Here is a 14,754-nt window from a genome sequence, read left to right as displayed (position 1 = left end):
CCCTTCATTATGCCTCCCTCTTTGAGGCCGCCAAGTATGGGATCTCCCCACCACCGCTCAGGCCTGCAGACGGGCGGGAAGTGGGGAGCCGCTGGGGTTCCAGACAGGCGAAGAGGAAGGGAAGGGCCAAGCCGGCCTCGGCCGCGCCTCCATCCCGAGGGGCCCGGCCCGGGGCTGGGGGTGGGGGGACGCCAGCCCTACCCACTTCCTGTCCAGCTGGCCATCCCCTCCCCCAGCTTCCTCTTCCGCGGGCCTCCCGGGCCCCGCGGGCGCGGAGGAGGGGCCCGCGCTACAGGCTAATGGGGGCGCGGCCAACATTCTTCTGTCGTGCTTGGAGACCGGGACTCTCCAGCGCCCGGAGGCCACCGGAGATCGTGGGCGTCAAGGACACCCTCATTCTAATGCACGCTGCTCCCACCATCCACCTCCAGGGCCTACTCTAAATGAGGAACAGAGAGGGTGTCGCTCATCCGGGTCACACAGCGTAATGTGACAGCTGGGACTCCCGGGACCCCCTGGACGCCCCTCCCCCCTTTTATCTCCCAAGGCTCCGTGGCTCCCCAGGATTCTGTGTACCCTGGGCAGGTCCCTCGTCCTTTCTGAGCCTCTATGCCTTGAGTAGATGTGAGTCTTCCTCTTCACAAACATTTATTGAGCGCCTGCTGTGTGCCCGGCTTTGAGGACTAAACCAGAACACGTCGTTACTGTTTGGGAAGCAGAGGGTCTGACGGGGAAGAAGGATGGTGAAAAGGTGGCGAGTCGGTAGGATAATTTCACGGAGTGCCACATGCTGGGCAGAGGGAGGGGACTCCGGTGGAAGGGACAGGGCGACGGCAGAGTTGGCTGGGCTCCGGGAGGAGGGCGGAGGAGAGAGTGAGGCGGAGGCTCCCGCGGCCCCTGGCGCTGCGAAGGGGAAGGGGGGTGGGAGTGAAGAGCGCGGTTCTCATGGCAACGGGGACGGATCTCCAAACACAGCCTCCGGCACCGGCAAAAAAGTCGTAGAACAGCGGGCTTTGGGCCCCACGCACATCCAACCATGGCGCACGCACTGCAAGAGCAGAACCCACAGAAAGAGTCCCGGACCCACCATGCGAGGGCGGGGCATGGGAGGAAAGAAATATTTACATAATTTATTTTATCCTCTCCCGAGGATATGTTCATTTATGTTAGATAGAGGAAGGTGGGGTGGGGAGAGAGAGAGCCTTCGATCGATCGCTGCCCTCAGTTCCCGCCCAGCAGGTGATGGAACCCACAAGCTAGGTACATGCCCTGGCTGGGATGGAACCTGCAACCTTTTGATTTATGGGACCACGCTGCAACCAACGGGGCCGCCTGGCCAGGGCAAGAGGCCTTTTTTTTTTTAAATAAAGAAAGGGGTGGATCCGAAAGATCTGAAAGAATGTTCAGACTGCAGTCACAGCAAGTGCAAAGGCCCTGAGGTGGGCCCAGCGTTCAGGTGCTGGAGGTAGAGCGAGGAGGGCAGTGTAGCTGGAGCGGGGGCAAGAGGAGGGAAATGACGCATGGGTCGGCAGAGGGGCCTGACCACTCCCTGCAGCCACCAGTTGTCGGGATTTGTTTTAAAAGCTCTGGGGAGCCATAGGAAGCTGTGGAAGCCCTAGAGACGGAATCCGTGTCCGGATTTGAAGAAGCTCCTGGGGGCTGCTGGGTAGATTGGGAAGACTTGGAGGAAGCAGGGGTGTTGACCCTGGAAGAGGCCCAGGTAGACAGGGGCCGTGGACCAGGTCAGGGGCCTAGGAGGGGCGGTCATAAGCCAGGAGGTGAAGGGTCAAGGCTGAACCCTAGAGTGTGACCCCTTCACTGGCTCCTGTGACTTCTCCCAGTGTGGCTGGTGGGGACTGCCACCCTGAGCTGGGTTTCTGTCTTTTGGGACAACCAAGACTCCCAAAGTCCACCCCAACGGGGTCCAGCGTGGTCCCTGAGGGGTGGGTGGGTAGCAAAGCAGGCCCTGCTTGTGGGGCTGGGGGGCTGCCTAGAGCAGGGGCCATCCCTCCCCTCACTCACTGCCTTCCAGGCCTTCCACTCCTAGACCCTTCAAAGGCCTGCCCCCAGGCCTTTGCACTGGCGGAGGGTGCCACCTCTCTCTGGCTTCAGTCCTGGCCTGTTCTGGGTATTCCTTCGGTCTTTGGCCCCAGCAGTTCCTCTTTCTCTGTCCCTTCCCCCTCCTCCTCACCTTCCCTGGCCACATCCCCCATGTTACCGGTTCTACACTAGCCTGGATTGGACTTGTCACCGTACGATAAAATAAGGCATCCAGTACCCTGTTGGCAGCTCTGCCTCCCCCTGGACCTGCCCTCCCTGCAGACCCAGATGTGGGGCGGTGAACATGTTGCAAGAGTCACTGAGAAGGCTGATTTGGGTTTTCCTGATAATGGTTTTTCCTCTCCACAGGAGATGAAAGCAGCCCCTTCTCATTAAAGTGGGGGGCTTTGGAAGGGGCTAGGATCCTGGCTGGCGGCCCCCGCAGCCCTCCCCAGCCTTGCGTTGGAGGGGGCCACAGCTGGGAGCAGGGTCTGTGCCAGGAGACGTTTCCTCTCAGAGTTGTAATTATGGGTAATTTTCTAGCTGCAACACAGACATTAAAACCCAAACAACACTGGGAGGGGAGAAGCCACGGCAGCTGGTGAGCACTGGTCTGGGGTGCTGGGGCCTTAGGTAGGGACTGCAGCCTGGACAGAGGGCCCCCAGCCCAGGGGTGCTGGGGAAAGGGAAAAGGGGTGCAGGAGGAGGGTTACTCAGACAGCCGGGACTCCTTGGAGAGCCAGCAGCCACTTGGAGTCCAGGTTTCTGAAATGAGGATTATACCCCAAGGCTGGCTACCTGAAGGCAGAAGTTCCGGACAGACGATCTGGTCTGGCCTGAACCCTGACTGTGCCCTGTCCTGCTGCGCGGCCACGAGCAGGAGCTGACTGAACCTCGTCCCAGTCCCCTGTCCATCCCCACAAAGCTCAACCCAAGCCGGTACACTGCCCTGCCTCCAGTATCTTCTGTGCCTCCCACTGCCCATCAATCAAGTCCTATCCCTCTGCCCTGCACTTGAACTCCAGAGTCACACCAATCATTAGGAACCTGTGCACCCAGCACCTCATTTAAGAGGCAGCATTTCTCTTCCCCATGTTACAGATGGGGAAACTGAGGCTCAGAGAGGCACCAAGACATGCGGACAACACAGAGGCAGCTCTCTACCCACTGAAGTGCCCCCAGCTCCCTGCCTGGGTCGCTGGGAGATTGGAGGCATTTTTGTGGGAACCTCAGTCCTGGGGAGGGAGGGCCAGGGAAGGAAGAAATAGAGGCAAGGGAGTCTATCGCAGCGGCTGACAAAGTTCTGCAGATAAAGCAGAGGCTCAGAGCAGGGACGCAGCTTGCCCCAGGGTGCACAGCCGAGAGTGGAGGGACCAGGTCCCACTTCGGGGTGCGCTGGCACGGTCCCTCCCTCACCTTTTCTCTCCAGAGCCCCGGCCTCTCTTATGGTGGAGGAAAGTACTCTCCTTCCAGGAGGTACAGGGGAAGGAGTCTTTTCTGCCCTTTGTATTTCATTTATTTCCTTTTAGAGAGGGGAAAGGGGGGAGAAAGAGGGAGAGAAGTATCCATTGGTTGCCTCTCGCACACCCCACCTGGGGACCTGGCCTGCAACCCAGGCATGTGCCCTGACTGGGAATTGAACCAGTGACCTTTTGGCCCGCAGGCCAGCACTCAAGCCACTGAGCCACACTAACCAGGGCCCTTTCTGCCCCTTTAAAGGTCCCTCAGCTTAACAACAGTAAGGAGTAGATGCTTGCTAAGCACCAGAAAATAGGCACTTTTTGTCCATAATCCTGTTGCATACACCCAGCCCATTCCCACCCCAGGGCCTTTGCACAGGCTGTTCTCCCTGCCCAGGACACCCCTCCCCCGGTCCTTCTCGGGGCCTCCTTTTCCTCCTCCTTCAGGCCTCAGCTTCAGGGTTGTCCCCTAAGAGAGGCCCTCTAATGTGCTGGGTCACATTGCCCTGTTGGATTTTCTGAAAATCTTGTTTTTTGCACATTGATTGCTCATGTCCCCAATAATCCATGAGTTCCATGAGCAAGGAATTTGAATGTTTTGTTCAATGCTGTGTCCCTAGCCCTGAGAACAAGGCTTAGCACACAGTAGGTAGGCACTAAATAAATACCTATTGTTGAACTAAAAATTACAAATGTCCCCTCTGTGCTGAAGTCCTTAGGCCTCCAGTGTCCTTACAGATCTCAGCCTAAGGGCCGCACAGACTCTACAACGCTCCTGCGGTCGGGGTGGGGCGTGGAGGTCAGAAAGGGGAGGAACCGATACTCTTCCTTTGCTAAGGCCACCCGTGCCTGCAATCCTGGGCATGACCACACGAGGGAAGCAGAGATTCGCAAGTTGTCTCTGAGGGTCCCAGCAGGCCCCGTCCTGACTCCCTTTGGGAGCCACTCTTGAGATCCCAAGTTTCAGGCTTGGAATCCGGTTGGTTCCTCTGACCTTGTCTATGCCTCCAAGCAGGCTTCCAAATATAGTTGACATATTTAGGGATTTAATAATTCCATAGCAAAAACAGAAGAAAAATTCCAAAAATTCACCCAGTTCTCCCACCACTCCCCCCAAAAACCTCATTCCCATTGTGAACTCTTACCTGCAAATCTGTTTTGTTTTGTTTTGTTTTTTTCCGTTTTTGTCCTTTTATTCCTCTCGAGAAGCCTTCTTCGACTACCCCATCTAGTTGTTGGAACACTCCACACTCGGAGAGGGGAGAGCTTGTTGCGTTGTTTTCTCAATATCCCCGCAAATGCACTGTGCCTCAGTTTCACCTGATGTAAAGTGGAGGGCAATGATAGTTCCAATTTCAAGGGGCTATTATGAATATTACACTGATTAATACTAATTAAGTAGCCAGTGCCTGGATACTGCTATTTATAATTATATATATAATTTATCTATATAATAATTATAATAAACATTTATTTATAAATATTTGATTATATACTTATATTTTAATATATATATTTATATAGTTTATATATAAGGAATTTAAAATGTTTGTAAAATCTCACTGCTGTATAGCATTCTTCTTTTTTTTAAATTATGACATAAATGATTATTGTTTACTTTTTTGTTCCCATCTTCCCTACCCCCTCCGCTCTGAAAACCTTCAGCTTGCTCTCTATATCTGTGGTTCCGTTTCTGTTTTGTTTACTCATTTATTTTGGGTTTGTTTTTTTTTTAGATCCCACTTATAAGATCATAGGGTATTCCTTTTTGGCACCTCATCTATCTTAACTTGGGGTCCCCAAGAAGCGGCCCTTATGTCCAGAATCCAGGAGCATAGTTATTTGGGAGGTCACTGCAGGAAGCCGTGGTCATGGTGAGGAGAGACGGCGCCCTGCAGGGGACACCAGTAGGCAGGCTCCCTGAGGTTGGGTTCCCAGGGAGCCTCCAGGAAGACAGTGCGGTGCATGTGCCTCATGGATGCGCTATTGGAGGAACAAGGAGCCGGGATGTTCAGATTCAACTCTCCTTCTGCCTGTGGTCCTGGCAGAGCCGGTGGGCAGAGCCGGTCCAGGGCCGGTCCAGGGAGAGCCGGTGGGCGAGCAGCATGGCCTTCCGTGGCCAGAGCAACAAAATGCCACCTGGCAGGCGGAACACTCTTGCTGACAATAGTTGCCTCAGTGCCACATTTTGTTTGCCCACCCCCCTCCCAAAGGTATTTGGTGGCTTCTCAAATTTTACTATAACCAATGAGGCCATGTGACTTCAAATAAGGTCTTTCCATGTCATTAAAAATCCGGGTTTATCTTCTGAATTCAATTTTTTGTGCGTCCATGGACCATCATTTACTCCTCCAAGGGACACGCAGCTGGTGTATTGGTCACTCATGTCCCCAGTGCCAGGCTCGTACTCACATTCATGTCTGCCTCCCAGCGCCTTATAGCAACTCTGCACTGTGGATGTTGCTGACCTTGTTTTAAGAGGAGGAAGCCAGCTGAAGCACAGGGAGGTTAGGGTACCAGCCGAAGGTCGCACGGCATGCAGCGGCCAAGCAGACCTCTGCCAGTTTGCTGAATGAACACAAAGAAGTATGTGGTTGCTCTTGTTCCAGATTTGCCCCTAGTTGGCTTTGCTGCCCCCGCCTGACCCTTGGTCATCACACCTGTCTTCTGTCCTGACCTGCTGGCTCCAGAGCCCCTCAGATGCCTGAAGATCCCCTGGCTCCCCAAAGAGGCTCCTCTGCTGCTGTTTTGTCAGGCTGCCCCACCCCTTCCTTAGGGGAGAGTGGACTCTAAGGCAGGGGTGTGGTTTCAAAGGCAGTTAAGAGAGAATGGAGAAGGCAGGAAGCCAAGAAGAGGGCTGGGCCAGAAAGTCTAGGGGCCCCGGGGACAGGGCCCAGGCTGAGGCCTCGCCCAGTGCAGGGTAGGTATAAGACAGTCGGAGGGTGTTGGGCAAATGTAGCTCAATTGAGGAAACTCCCTGTGTATTTCTCCTTGAGTGTCTCTGAGGGTCTTGGAGGGTCTCAGGGTCTCTGAAACTCTTTGCGTTGATGGGCTGGCCCTGCTTAGGACTCAGGCCCAAAACCTGCTCAGTGCATGTCAGGAGAGCAGGAGAGGAAGTATGAAGATGTGTCCTCCAGAAGCTTCCAGCTCCCCTCCACTCAGCCAGGGTGAGGGCCAGTGGAATCCAGAGCTTTCCCCTTCCACAGGCCTGGACACGGCAGACTGGGGCTGTAGCAGGAGATGCAGACCCCAGCCTATTCTAGACCCCCAAGCCCCAGGACCTAAGCCCCCCAAACTTCAGGACCCCAGATGTACCAGACCCCAAGCCCCAAGGTCCCCCAAACCCAGTATCTTAGGCTCCAAGCCTGCCTCTCCCCTCCCCCTTGCCCGTAGCCTGAGTGCCTGGGCTTCCTCATTTCCACATTTCCTCTTATTCTAAGAGGCCTCAGTGCTGAACACTACCAATTCCTCCTCTGGTGCAGGGTGTGGGAGATGGCCCACCTGCACCCAGCCCAGCTGGCACCCCTCTGTCCCTCTTGCCCTGAAAGCCTGAGTATCTTGTGTGTGCTTGCTGGCTAATTTTAATGTGTTTATTCTGACTACAATTTGCAGTCACATGAAATGATAGGATCCTAAAATTAAAATATTAAAACATACATGGTGAGATTCTCCCTCCTATCCGCCTGCCACTGAGAGGTAATTGTGGGTATTTGTTTTTTGTGTTTCACCCAAAGTTTCTTTAGGCAAATGAAATCTAGAAAATTATTATTATTATTGGCTTTTTTTTTTTTTTTTTTTTTTTTTAGTTATTGTTTTCTCTTGGAGATATCTGCACTTAATTCAGGCCAGCTTCCGCCCCAGGGCCTTTGCACAGGCTGTTCCATACATTGGCTGCCCCTCTCCCACCTCCTACTCAATAAGCTCCTTTATCCTTTATCCTTGACTCTTTTGATCATCTCATTAAAAAGTCCCCGCCTTTGCTAATGGAGTCTCATCCTTACTTTTCTCTGCATTACTCCCCCTGCCATAACATTTTCCCGATGGATGCTGCCTGCCTCCTATCTCTGTGACTGCTGCAAGGACCGCACAGGGACAGGCATTTTATCTGTTTTATCCACAGCTCCTTGCCCAGTGCCTGGCACAGAATAGGAACTTAATAAGGGTTTGTGGAGGAAATAAATGAGTCCTTCCTTATTTGTTCATAAAGGTCTGTAATTTTGTTTTCATGGTTCTGTGGCACCCCCCCCCCCAGAATAAATGAACTGTTTCTGATCTGACCAATCCCTTAGGTTGTTTACAGTTTTTTTATGTAGCAAACATTGCTGCCATGAATCATCTAATTGTCATGTCATCTTTCTTTTTTAAAAAAATATTTTATTTATTTATTTTTAGAGTGGGGAAGGGAAGGAGGAAGAGAGGGGGAGAAACATCAGTATGTGTGGTTGACTCTTGTGTGCCCCCTACTGGGGACCTGGCCCGCAACCCAACCAGGAGACCCTTTGGTCAAACAGGATCAAACAGGAGACCCTTTGGTTCGCAGGCCGGCGCTTGATCCACTCAGCCACGCCAGCCACGGCTCATCTTTCTGACTTATCTTTTATATTGTGCAAAATACACTTAACATAAAATTTACCATTTTAGCCATTTTAAAGTGAATAATTCAGTGGCATTCAGTGCATTCTTAATGTTGTACAACCATCACCTTTATCTACTTCCAGAACATTTCTATCACTCCAAAAGGAGACCTTGTCCCCATTAGTAGTCACTCCTTGTCCCCCCCCCGGCCCCGACCCCTGGCAACCACCAATCTGCTTTCTGTGTCTATGAATTTGCCTATTCTAGACATTTCATATAAATGGGACCACACAACGTGTGGCTTTTTATGTCTGGTTTCTTTTACTCAGCATGTTTTTCAGGTTCATCCACACTGCAGCCTGTGTCAGTGCTTTGCTGCTTTTTATGAGGTCTGTCCAGAAGGTATCCAGCCATGTACTATGAAATGTAGAGACATTTATTAAAGAAGATACAAGAAACACTGTACATCGGAAAATGACACCTCAGTCCCCTTCAAGGTACACACCTTGGGACCTCACACAATCCTCCCAATTGCCATTAGCTGCCCCGTCGTGTGTTTTCCTGAATCTCATCAACGATCTGAAATCTCTTCCTATTCAAAGGTGATTTTAGTTTTGGGAAAAGCCAGACGTTTCAGGGCACCAAATTTAGGCTGTAGCAGGGCTGAGTCACCTCGGTGATTTGATGTTTCATCAAAACACTGGCCCTGGCTGGTGTGGCTCAGTAGATTGAGCGCTGGCCTGGGAATCAAAAGGTCGCTGGTCCGATTCCTGGTCGGGGCACGTGTCTGGGTTGTGGGCCAGGTGCCCAGTTGGGAGCGAGTGAGAGGCAACCAACCAATGTTTCTCTCTCCCTCTCCTTCTCTTCTCTCTCTAATAATAAATAAGTAAAATTAAAAAAAACAACTCTGCATGAGACATGGTGTATGAGCAGGTGCACTGTTATGGTGAGGGTGCCAATCACCAGTTGCTCGTAGCCGCGGGCTTCTGAATCATCTGAATAGTTTCCACAGAGGAACATTCAAGCTTAATGCAAAATTTGATGCAGGTTCATCGCTCTACTCTCTATTTTGAATGAATGGTCGCACAGTACACACGCTCACTCTACAGCACCTACCGTCCCCACTGACTAGTACAGTGAAGGTGTCATGGTTCACGCATGCGTATTTCAGTCCACTCTCCCCGGCTACCAGGTTACATCAATGCCGGGGAAACCATTCTTCTTATATTAACATTGGCCGGATTTTTTTCTGGACAGACCTTGATTGGCTGAGTGATATTCCATTCTGTTGATGGTCCATGTTGTATTCACCTTTATCAGTTCACACCCCTATCATTTTGCAGACATAGATATTTGGGGGGATCCCAGAGTGGAACTGTGGGGTGAGTGGGCACATGTGTTCATGATTCTGGTGGCCGGTGCCTGGGTGCCTTCTGTGGGGCAGCACTATGGATGTCCCTGAAACGTGTGTGGGGCTGCCTGTTTACCCACAGCCTAGCCAGCACGGCTGTTATCACACTTTTGAATTCTCGCCAATCTGATGGGTGAAAACAAGCAGTATCTCAGAGATGCTGTGATTTGCATTTCCTTCCTAGGAGTATCTTTGAGTGTGTTAAAGAACAATTTGCAACCTTTTCTACAAAGTCTCAGCTCAAAACCTGAGTCAGAGGACAAGGTAAAGTAGAGGGGGTGAACTGCAGCCTCCCAGAGCCTAGAAGACTCTAAGCATGCATCCCATCTTACAGGCGTGGAAACTGAGGCACAGAGCAGCTAAGGCTGCACAGTGAGTCAGGGGCTAGAATGGCATTGAACTGGGTCTGCCTGATGTCGGGACTCCAGTAAGGCAGAGGCGCTCTCCCAGCCCGCCCCTGCCCACTCCCTCCTCAGCCTCGCTTTTGTCACTGCCCCTCAGGTCTGACTCACGTTGCCCTCTCCCCCTGAGATCCCAGCCTCCTCCCCAGGTTCCACCTCAAGGCCCCAGGCTCGGTCCAGATGTGTGTCTTCACACAGTGCGTGTACATTGCCCCGGCCTACACATCTGCTTTGGCTTCCCATGAGCCTGCGACAGCAGTCCCTCTCCTCAGTTTCAAGGCCAGCGCCGTCCCCCACTCCCCACAGGTGTACCAGCAGCTCCTCCTCTTAGTGTCCGCACTCCAGCCCCTCCACTTCTAACCACCAGGCCCAGGGCCCAATGCTTTGAGCCCAGGGCCCAGGGCCTCTGCTCCTGCTGTGCCCTCTGCCTGGAATCTGTAAGTGCATCTATTTCTGCTTCCCACTGCCTGCCACTGGGACTCACCCTCCAAGCCCCAGACTCAATGTCCTCTCCCCCCGGAGGCCCTCTCGCACCCTCCCACTCAGCATGGAGGAGTCTTTGTGCAAGAGTAAGAGTCCCGAGTCTGTGGTGGAGGCTAGGAGACTGGAGAGTCAAAGGCAGGTTTTAGGAACCCTCAGCAAACACCTGCGCATGTGTGAAAGCCCCAATTTTAATGTCTCCTCCTCCAAGAAAACTTCCAGGACCCTGTCCCTCCCCCTAATCCTGTCCAGACTCCATAGGACTAGGGTGGTCTGTGTCCGGCTCTGTCCTCTCTCAGGACTGCCTGTTCTTTGGAAACCTGGGCAGGGCTGAGGCCTCTTGATGTTTGTTGAATTGAAGGCAAGAGTTGGGAGCCAACTGAGCTAAGACCAGGAAGTGAGTTGATGAAGTAGCAGTCAGTTGGGGTGTTAGCGGGGCGGGGGGGTGGGGGGTGGGTGTTGACCGGGTTATAGCAAGAGAGAAGCGAGCCACCCCTCCCCCTCGCGTGAGAATCCTGGGCCTGGAGGCTGTGCAGAAGGGCGGGTCTTCTCTTCTTCTTCATTCTTGCCCTCTGCCCTGCACCCGGAGACCAGTTCCTCTTCCCCTGCATTGCTGAAGAGTCCAAGGAGCTCCAGGGACCACAGGGGATCTGAGAGGTGCTGGCTACTGTGACCCCAGTCCAGGTGAGCCACCACGAAGTTCTGTGCAGGAGCTTTCCAGCACTGCCCGGGTAGAGGCGTAACGGCGGGACTGCAAAGGTACGACGGAGGCCAGGCCGGGATCAGGGTCTGCGCAGGGGCTGCAAGTCGGAGGTCGGCAGTCCCCTCTCCAGGCAACCCAGTCCAGGACTCCCAGCTACCGTAGCTCAGAGGCGGGGTCATTTGCGGGGCAACCACTTATTTGCATGTGGTCCCGTCTTGGTTAATGAAGCTGAGAGAAATGCTGGGGGACTGGGCCAAGCACAGGGAACTCCTCTGGGAGAAAGAGAAGGGGATGCCAGTCTAGGTCTCCTCCTCGCCCTCCAAGCACTGAGGCACTGAGGTTATGGATCCATTTCTCAGAGGAGAGACTGAGGCTGGAAGCCAGAGCCAAGCAGTGAGAGAGTGACAAGTGAAGGGTTGCATATTACCAGAAGCAGACTGAGATGTTCTGAGATATTTAAAAAAAGAGAAAAACTAATAATAAACCCAGGTGGCGATGGTGAGGTTGACCACAGGCAGAAGTCGGGGCTTAGATTCTGCTGTCTCTGCCTAGGTGCTTGAATGGAGAGCGCCCTGGCGTGGGCACTGTGGTTGCTGCTGCTACTGCAGGATCCATGCAGCCTGGGATTGTCATGCAACGTGTCTTCGGGGACCGTGGACTGGAGCAGGACGTTCACAGCCACATGTCTGAACTTCAGTGGTCAAGGCCTGAACCTGCCCCTGAACAAGTCTCTGCAGGCCAGCAGCGTTGAGCTCCTCGACTTGTCTGGGAATGGCCTTCGAAAGCTCCCGTGGTCCTTCTTCGCCAACCTGAGGAGTCTGCAGATCCTGAACGTGACCCACAACCCCCTGGAGCATGTGGATGAGATGCTGGTGGAAACCTGCACCCTCGACCTCAAGGCTGACTGCAGCTGCATTCTAGCCCCCTGGCACAAGGTCCGGCAGGAAAACTGCTCTGGCTTGCTAATTCCACAGTGCCTGGATGCAGGCACTGGTGCGTGGCGCAACCTCTCCACCTTCCTGGAGGCTGGATGCCCACCTCGCCTGACCTCAGTGACCATTGGGGTGCTGGTGGCCAGTGGAGCTCTGCTCCTTGTGCTCTCCATAGCTGGCTCGTTGCTGGCTTGGAGGCTCCGGACACGCTGGGGGCCCAGTAGCCAGGGCCTGGGCAAAACATGGGCTGCTTCAGATGGTCCGAGGCCCAGCTCAGGCCGGCAGCCGAGGTACAGTAGCCGGAGCCTCAGCCCTAAGCAATCAGCGGTCACCCCGCCCAGACCCCCCACGCCTGACTACGAGAATGTGTTCATAGGACAGCCACCTGCCGGGCACCAGTGGACGAAACATGGGTGAGTGGCCCACACACATCTCCCTGCAAGACTCAAGCCAGATGGCTAGGGTTCAGATCCCAGCTCTGCCTCTTGGGGGCTTCTTTGTGATCTTAAGCAAGTAGTTTTTCCCTCTCTGGGCCTCAGTTTCCTCAGCTATAAAATGGGGATAATTGCAGCCCCCATCTCATGGAGTTGGGGTAAGAATGGAGTGAGTTCCTGTAAATGGGACAAGCTCCCACTTCATGACCCACAAACCCAGTTTCTAGTGGCCAAGGACAGGGAGAGAGGACGCAAGTGCTCTAGGTAGAGTCGGACTCTGTGGTAGCAGTCAGCAGCCTGGGTGCAGGCCTTGTGTGATCAGGAGCTGCCTCTGAACCGCTGTTTCCGTCTCTGTGCGGTGGGGGCAGCCCTCCCCCCATCTCCCTTTGACCCATGGGAGATGCTAAGAAAGCCACCTGTATCCATCTCTCCTACGAAGTCCCAATGCCTCTAGATCAGGCTGGGGTTAGATGGATAGGTCCAACTTTAACAGGATGGATGCAGAGTGGAGGGAATTTCAAGGGGTCGGGGGACCCCAGCAGAAAGAGATGCCAGGAGGTGGGAGAAAACAGAGAATCTGCTGTCGATGGTTTTGGAAACAGTAAGACATCAGAGGCTGAAGGGGTTAGGAAGATCCAAGTGAGAAGGGAAAAGGGTTCAGGCTGGGTTTGAGTGGTGAGATCCACACGCAGGGAGAGTGGGGAGAGCCTATTGATGAGAAGTGAGGGAATATGCAAAGCAGATGAAAATATGGCTTAAAAGCAGAAGTGGTCTGCGGTAGGGATTTGAAGAAACTAGACTTGCTAAGGCAGTTTGTACTCTGCTGCGCGCCTCTGCCTCACTGTCACCAGGGGCTCAGGGCCAGTCTCTTCCAAAAACATTTAGGATTGGATGTGTCACTCCCTTTCCACATTTTATGATTGCAGAATGGCAGGCTCTGGGAGGAAGGGGAATGATTTGCCCAAGGTCACACAGTGAGTCAGAAGTAGAGGTAGGAAACACACCCTGACTCCGAGTCCTGTCCACTCCTATACAACCATATATGGATTGGAGTAATTCATACTAAAGTGTGAATGGCAGATAGAATACACTTACCCAAAGTGGCCTTCATTGCAAGAGGACCCAGGGTGGGAGTAGGGTGTTCTAGATGCAGGAAAATTCTTCTCTGGGGGTCTTGCCTACCATAGCTAGACATTGCTAAGAAGCAACCTCTTCCCTAATTTTACAGATGCAGAAACTGAGCTTCAAAGACTTATTTGTGTACTGTAGTCTCAAAGTCTGCTGCTTCAGGGACCGTGGAAACAATTTCCATCTATAGGGGTAGACACTGGCTCCAGCCACTTGTGTTCATGTGTCCGGTGTGACTAGAGCTTCCAGTTTTTCAAGAGGAAACTGAAGTCTAGATTTTAACGTTAAAAAAAAAAAAAGGGCAACCATCTTAATTTTAAGGGAGAAAAAAAATATGCTACAATGGCTCAAGGTCCGTGGACTGCAGTAGTACAGTGCTGAACTCACAGAATCTTCCCAGACTTGCTGAACCTGCTTCCTTTCCTCAGAGAAAGTTGCAACTGGGAGAACAGTGCCCTGTGCTTCAGGTTCCTTGTATGTAACTATTAGGAGTGAGCTCAGCCACCCTGAACTTTCTTTACCTCTCAAAGCTGATGTGCCTACCCTGAGTCCTCCTTCCCTCCCTTCTGTCTGTCCCCACAGGCCTCACCCTTCAGAGGATGGCGACCTCTACATGAACTACGAGAGCCTCCCCCAGGCCTCCCCGTCCGTCTACCCCGTCTACGGCAACCTGCAGTTCCGGGGCCAGACCGCCCCGGCTGAGGAGGAGTACGTGGCCCCGGGGCACTGAGGCTGCCACGGCCTGAACCCCAGCCTGCCCCCTTCCAGGTGATTCGGGTCATTCTGGATCTCCCCCGCCAGTCTGAGGAACAGGGACAGGAGGAACGGTCCCGGAGCTCCCTCCTCAGACCCCGCTCTGCTCTTCAGCGCCCTTGGCTGCTAGGAACAGAAGAGGAGAGACCTCAACACACGCACAGGAGGTGCAAGGTTTAAACTCTGTTGTCACCTTCCTCAGTGTGCAGATGATGATCAATAAACACTGTGGGGCTGAGGAGGCTGCTGGCTCAGGGGGGAAAGGTTCCTTTCAGTGGGGACTTCCTGAGCTCTCCAGACTAGAGCTCTGAGACTCCTGGATTCTTCCCCGGGCCCCTCCCTCGACTTCTCAGGCCTCTTTCCCAAGCGCTGGCATCTGGACTCAGCCCGCAGGGCAGCCCACGCCAGCCTCAGAGGGGTTTTTGTGACTTACGAAC

At 53.3% G+C, this 14,754-nt stretch overlaps 1 protein-coding gene across 2 annotated transcripts; it reads left to right on the top strand.

Annotated features, from left to right (window-relative positions):
- The first annotated feature begins 10,971 nt into the window (after window positions 1-10,971).
- On the top strand, window positions 10,972-14,294 carry LRRC25 (leucine rich repeat containing 25). Of its 2 annotated transcripts, none has more exons than XM_054578733.1 (3): window positions 10,972-11,051; window positions 11,623-12,415; window positions 14,147-14,294. In XM_054578733.1, the coding sequence occupies exons 2-3, from the start codon at window positions 11,631-11,633 to the stop codon at window positions 14,292-14,294; spliced, it is 933 nt and encodes a 310-aa protein (XP_054434708.1). In that variant the 5' UTR covers window positions 10,972-11,051; window positions 11,623-11,630. The 2 variants fall into 2 exon arrangements, with proteins under 2 accessions (XP_054434708.1, XP_054434706.1); XM_054578731.1 differs by having other exon boundaries at window positions 10,972-11,126.
- Window positions 14,295-14,754: the final 460 nt, after the last annotated feature.

This window comes from Pteronotus mesoamericanus, unplaced genomic scaffold (genome assembly GCF_021234165.1).
Source record: "Pteronotus mesoamericanus isolate MK-2021 breed Mesoamerican mustached bat unplaced genomic scaffold, CSHL_Meso_final contig_502, whole genome shotgun sequence".
In the NCBI taxonomy this organism is placed as follows: domain Eukaryota; kingdom Metazoa; phylum Chordata; class Mammalia; order Chiroptera; family Mormoopidae; genus Pteronotus; species Pteronotus mesoamericanus.
Note: the sequence above shows the minus strand (reverse complement) of the source record. Positions and strands in the feature narration are given on the sequence as shown.

Bases quoted from the DNA above. Each gene is read 5' to 3' on its own strand.
- LRRC25 (XM_054578733.1), top strand. From the start codon at position 11,631: ATGGAGAGCGCCCTGGCGTGGGCACTGTGGTTGCTGCTGCTACTGCAG. The intron at 12,416-14,146 runs GTGAGTGGCCCA...CTGTCCCCACAG, and splicing joins CACCAGTGGACGAAACATGG to GCCTCACCCTTCAGAGGATG.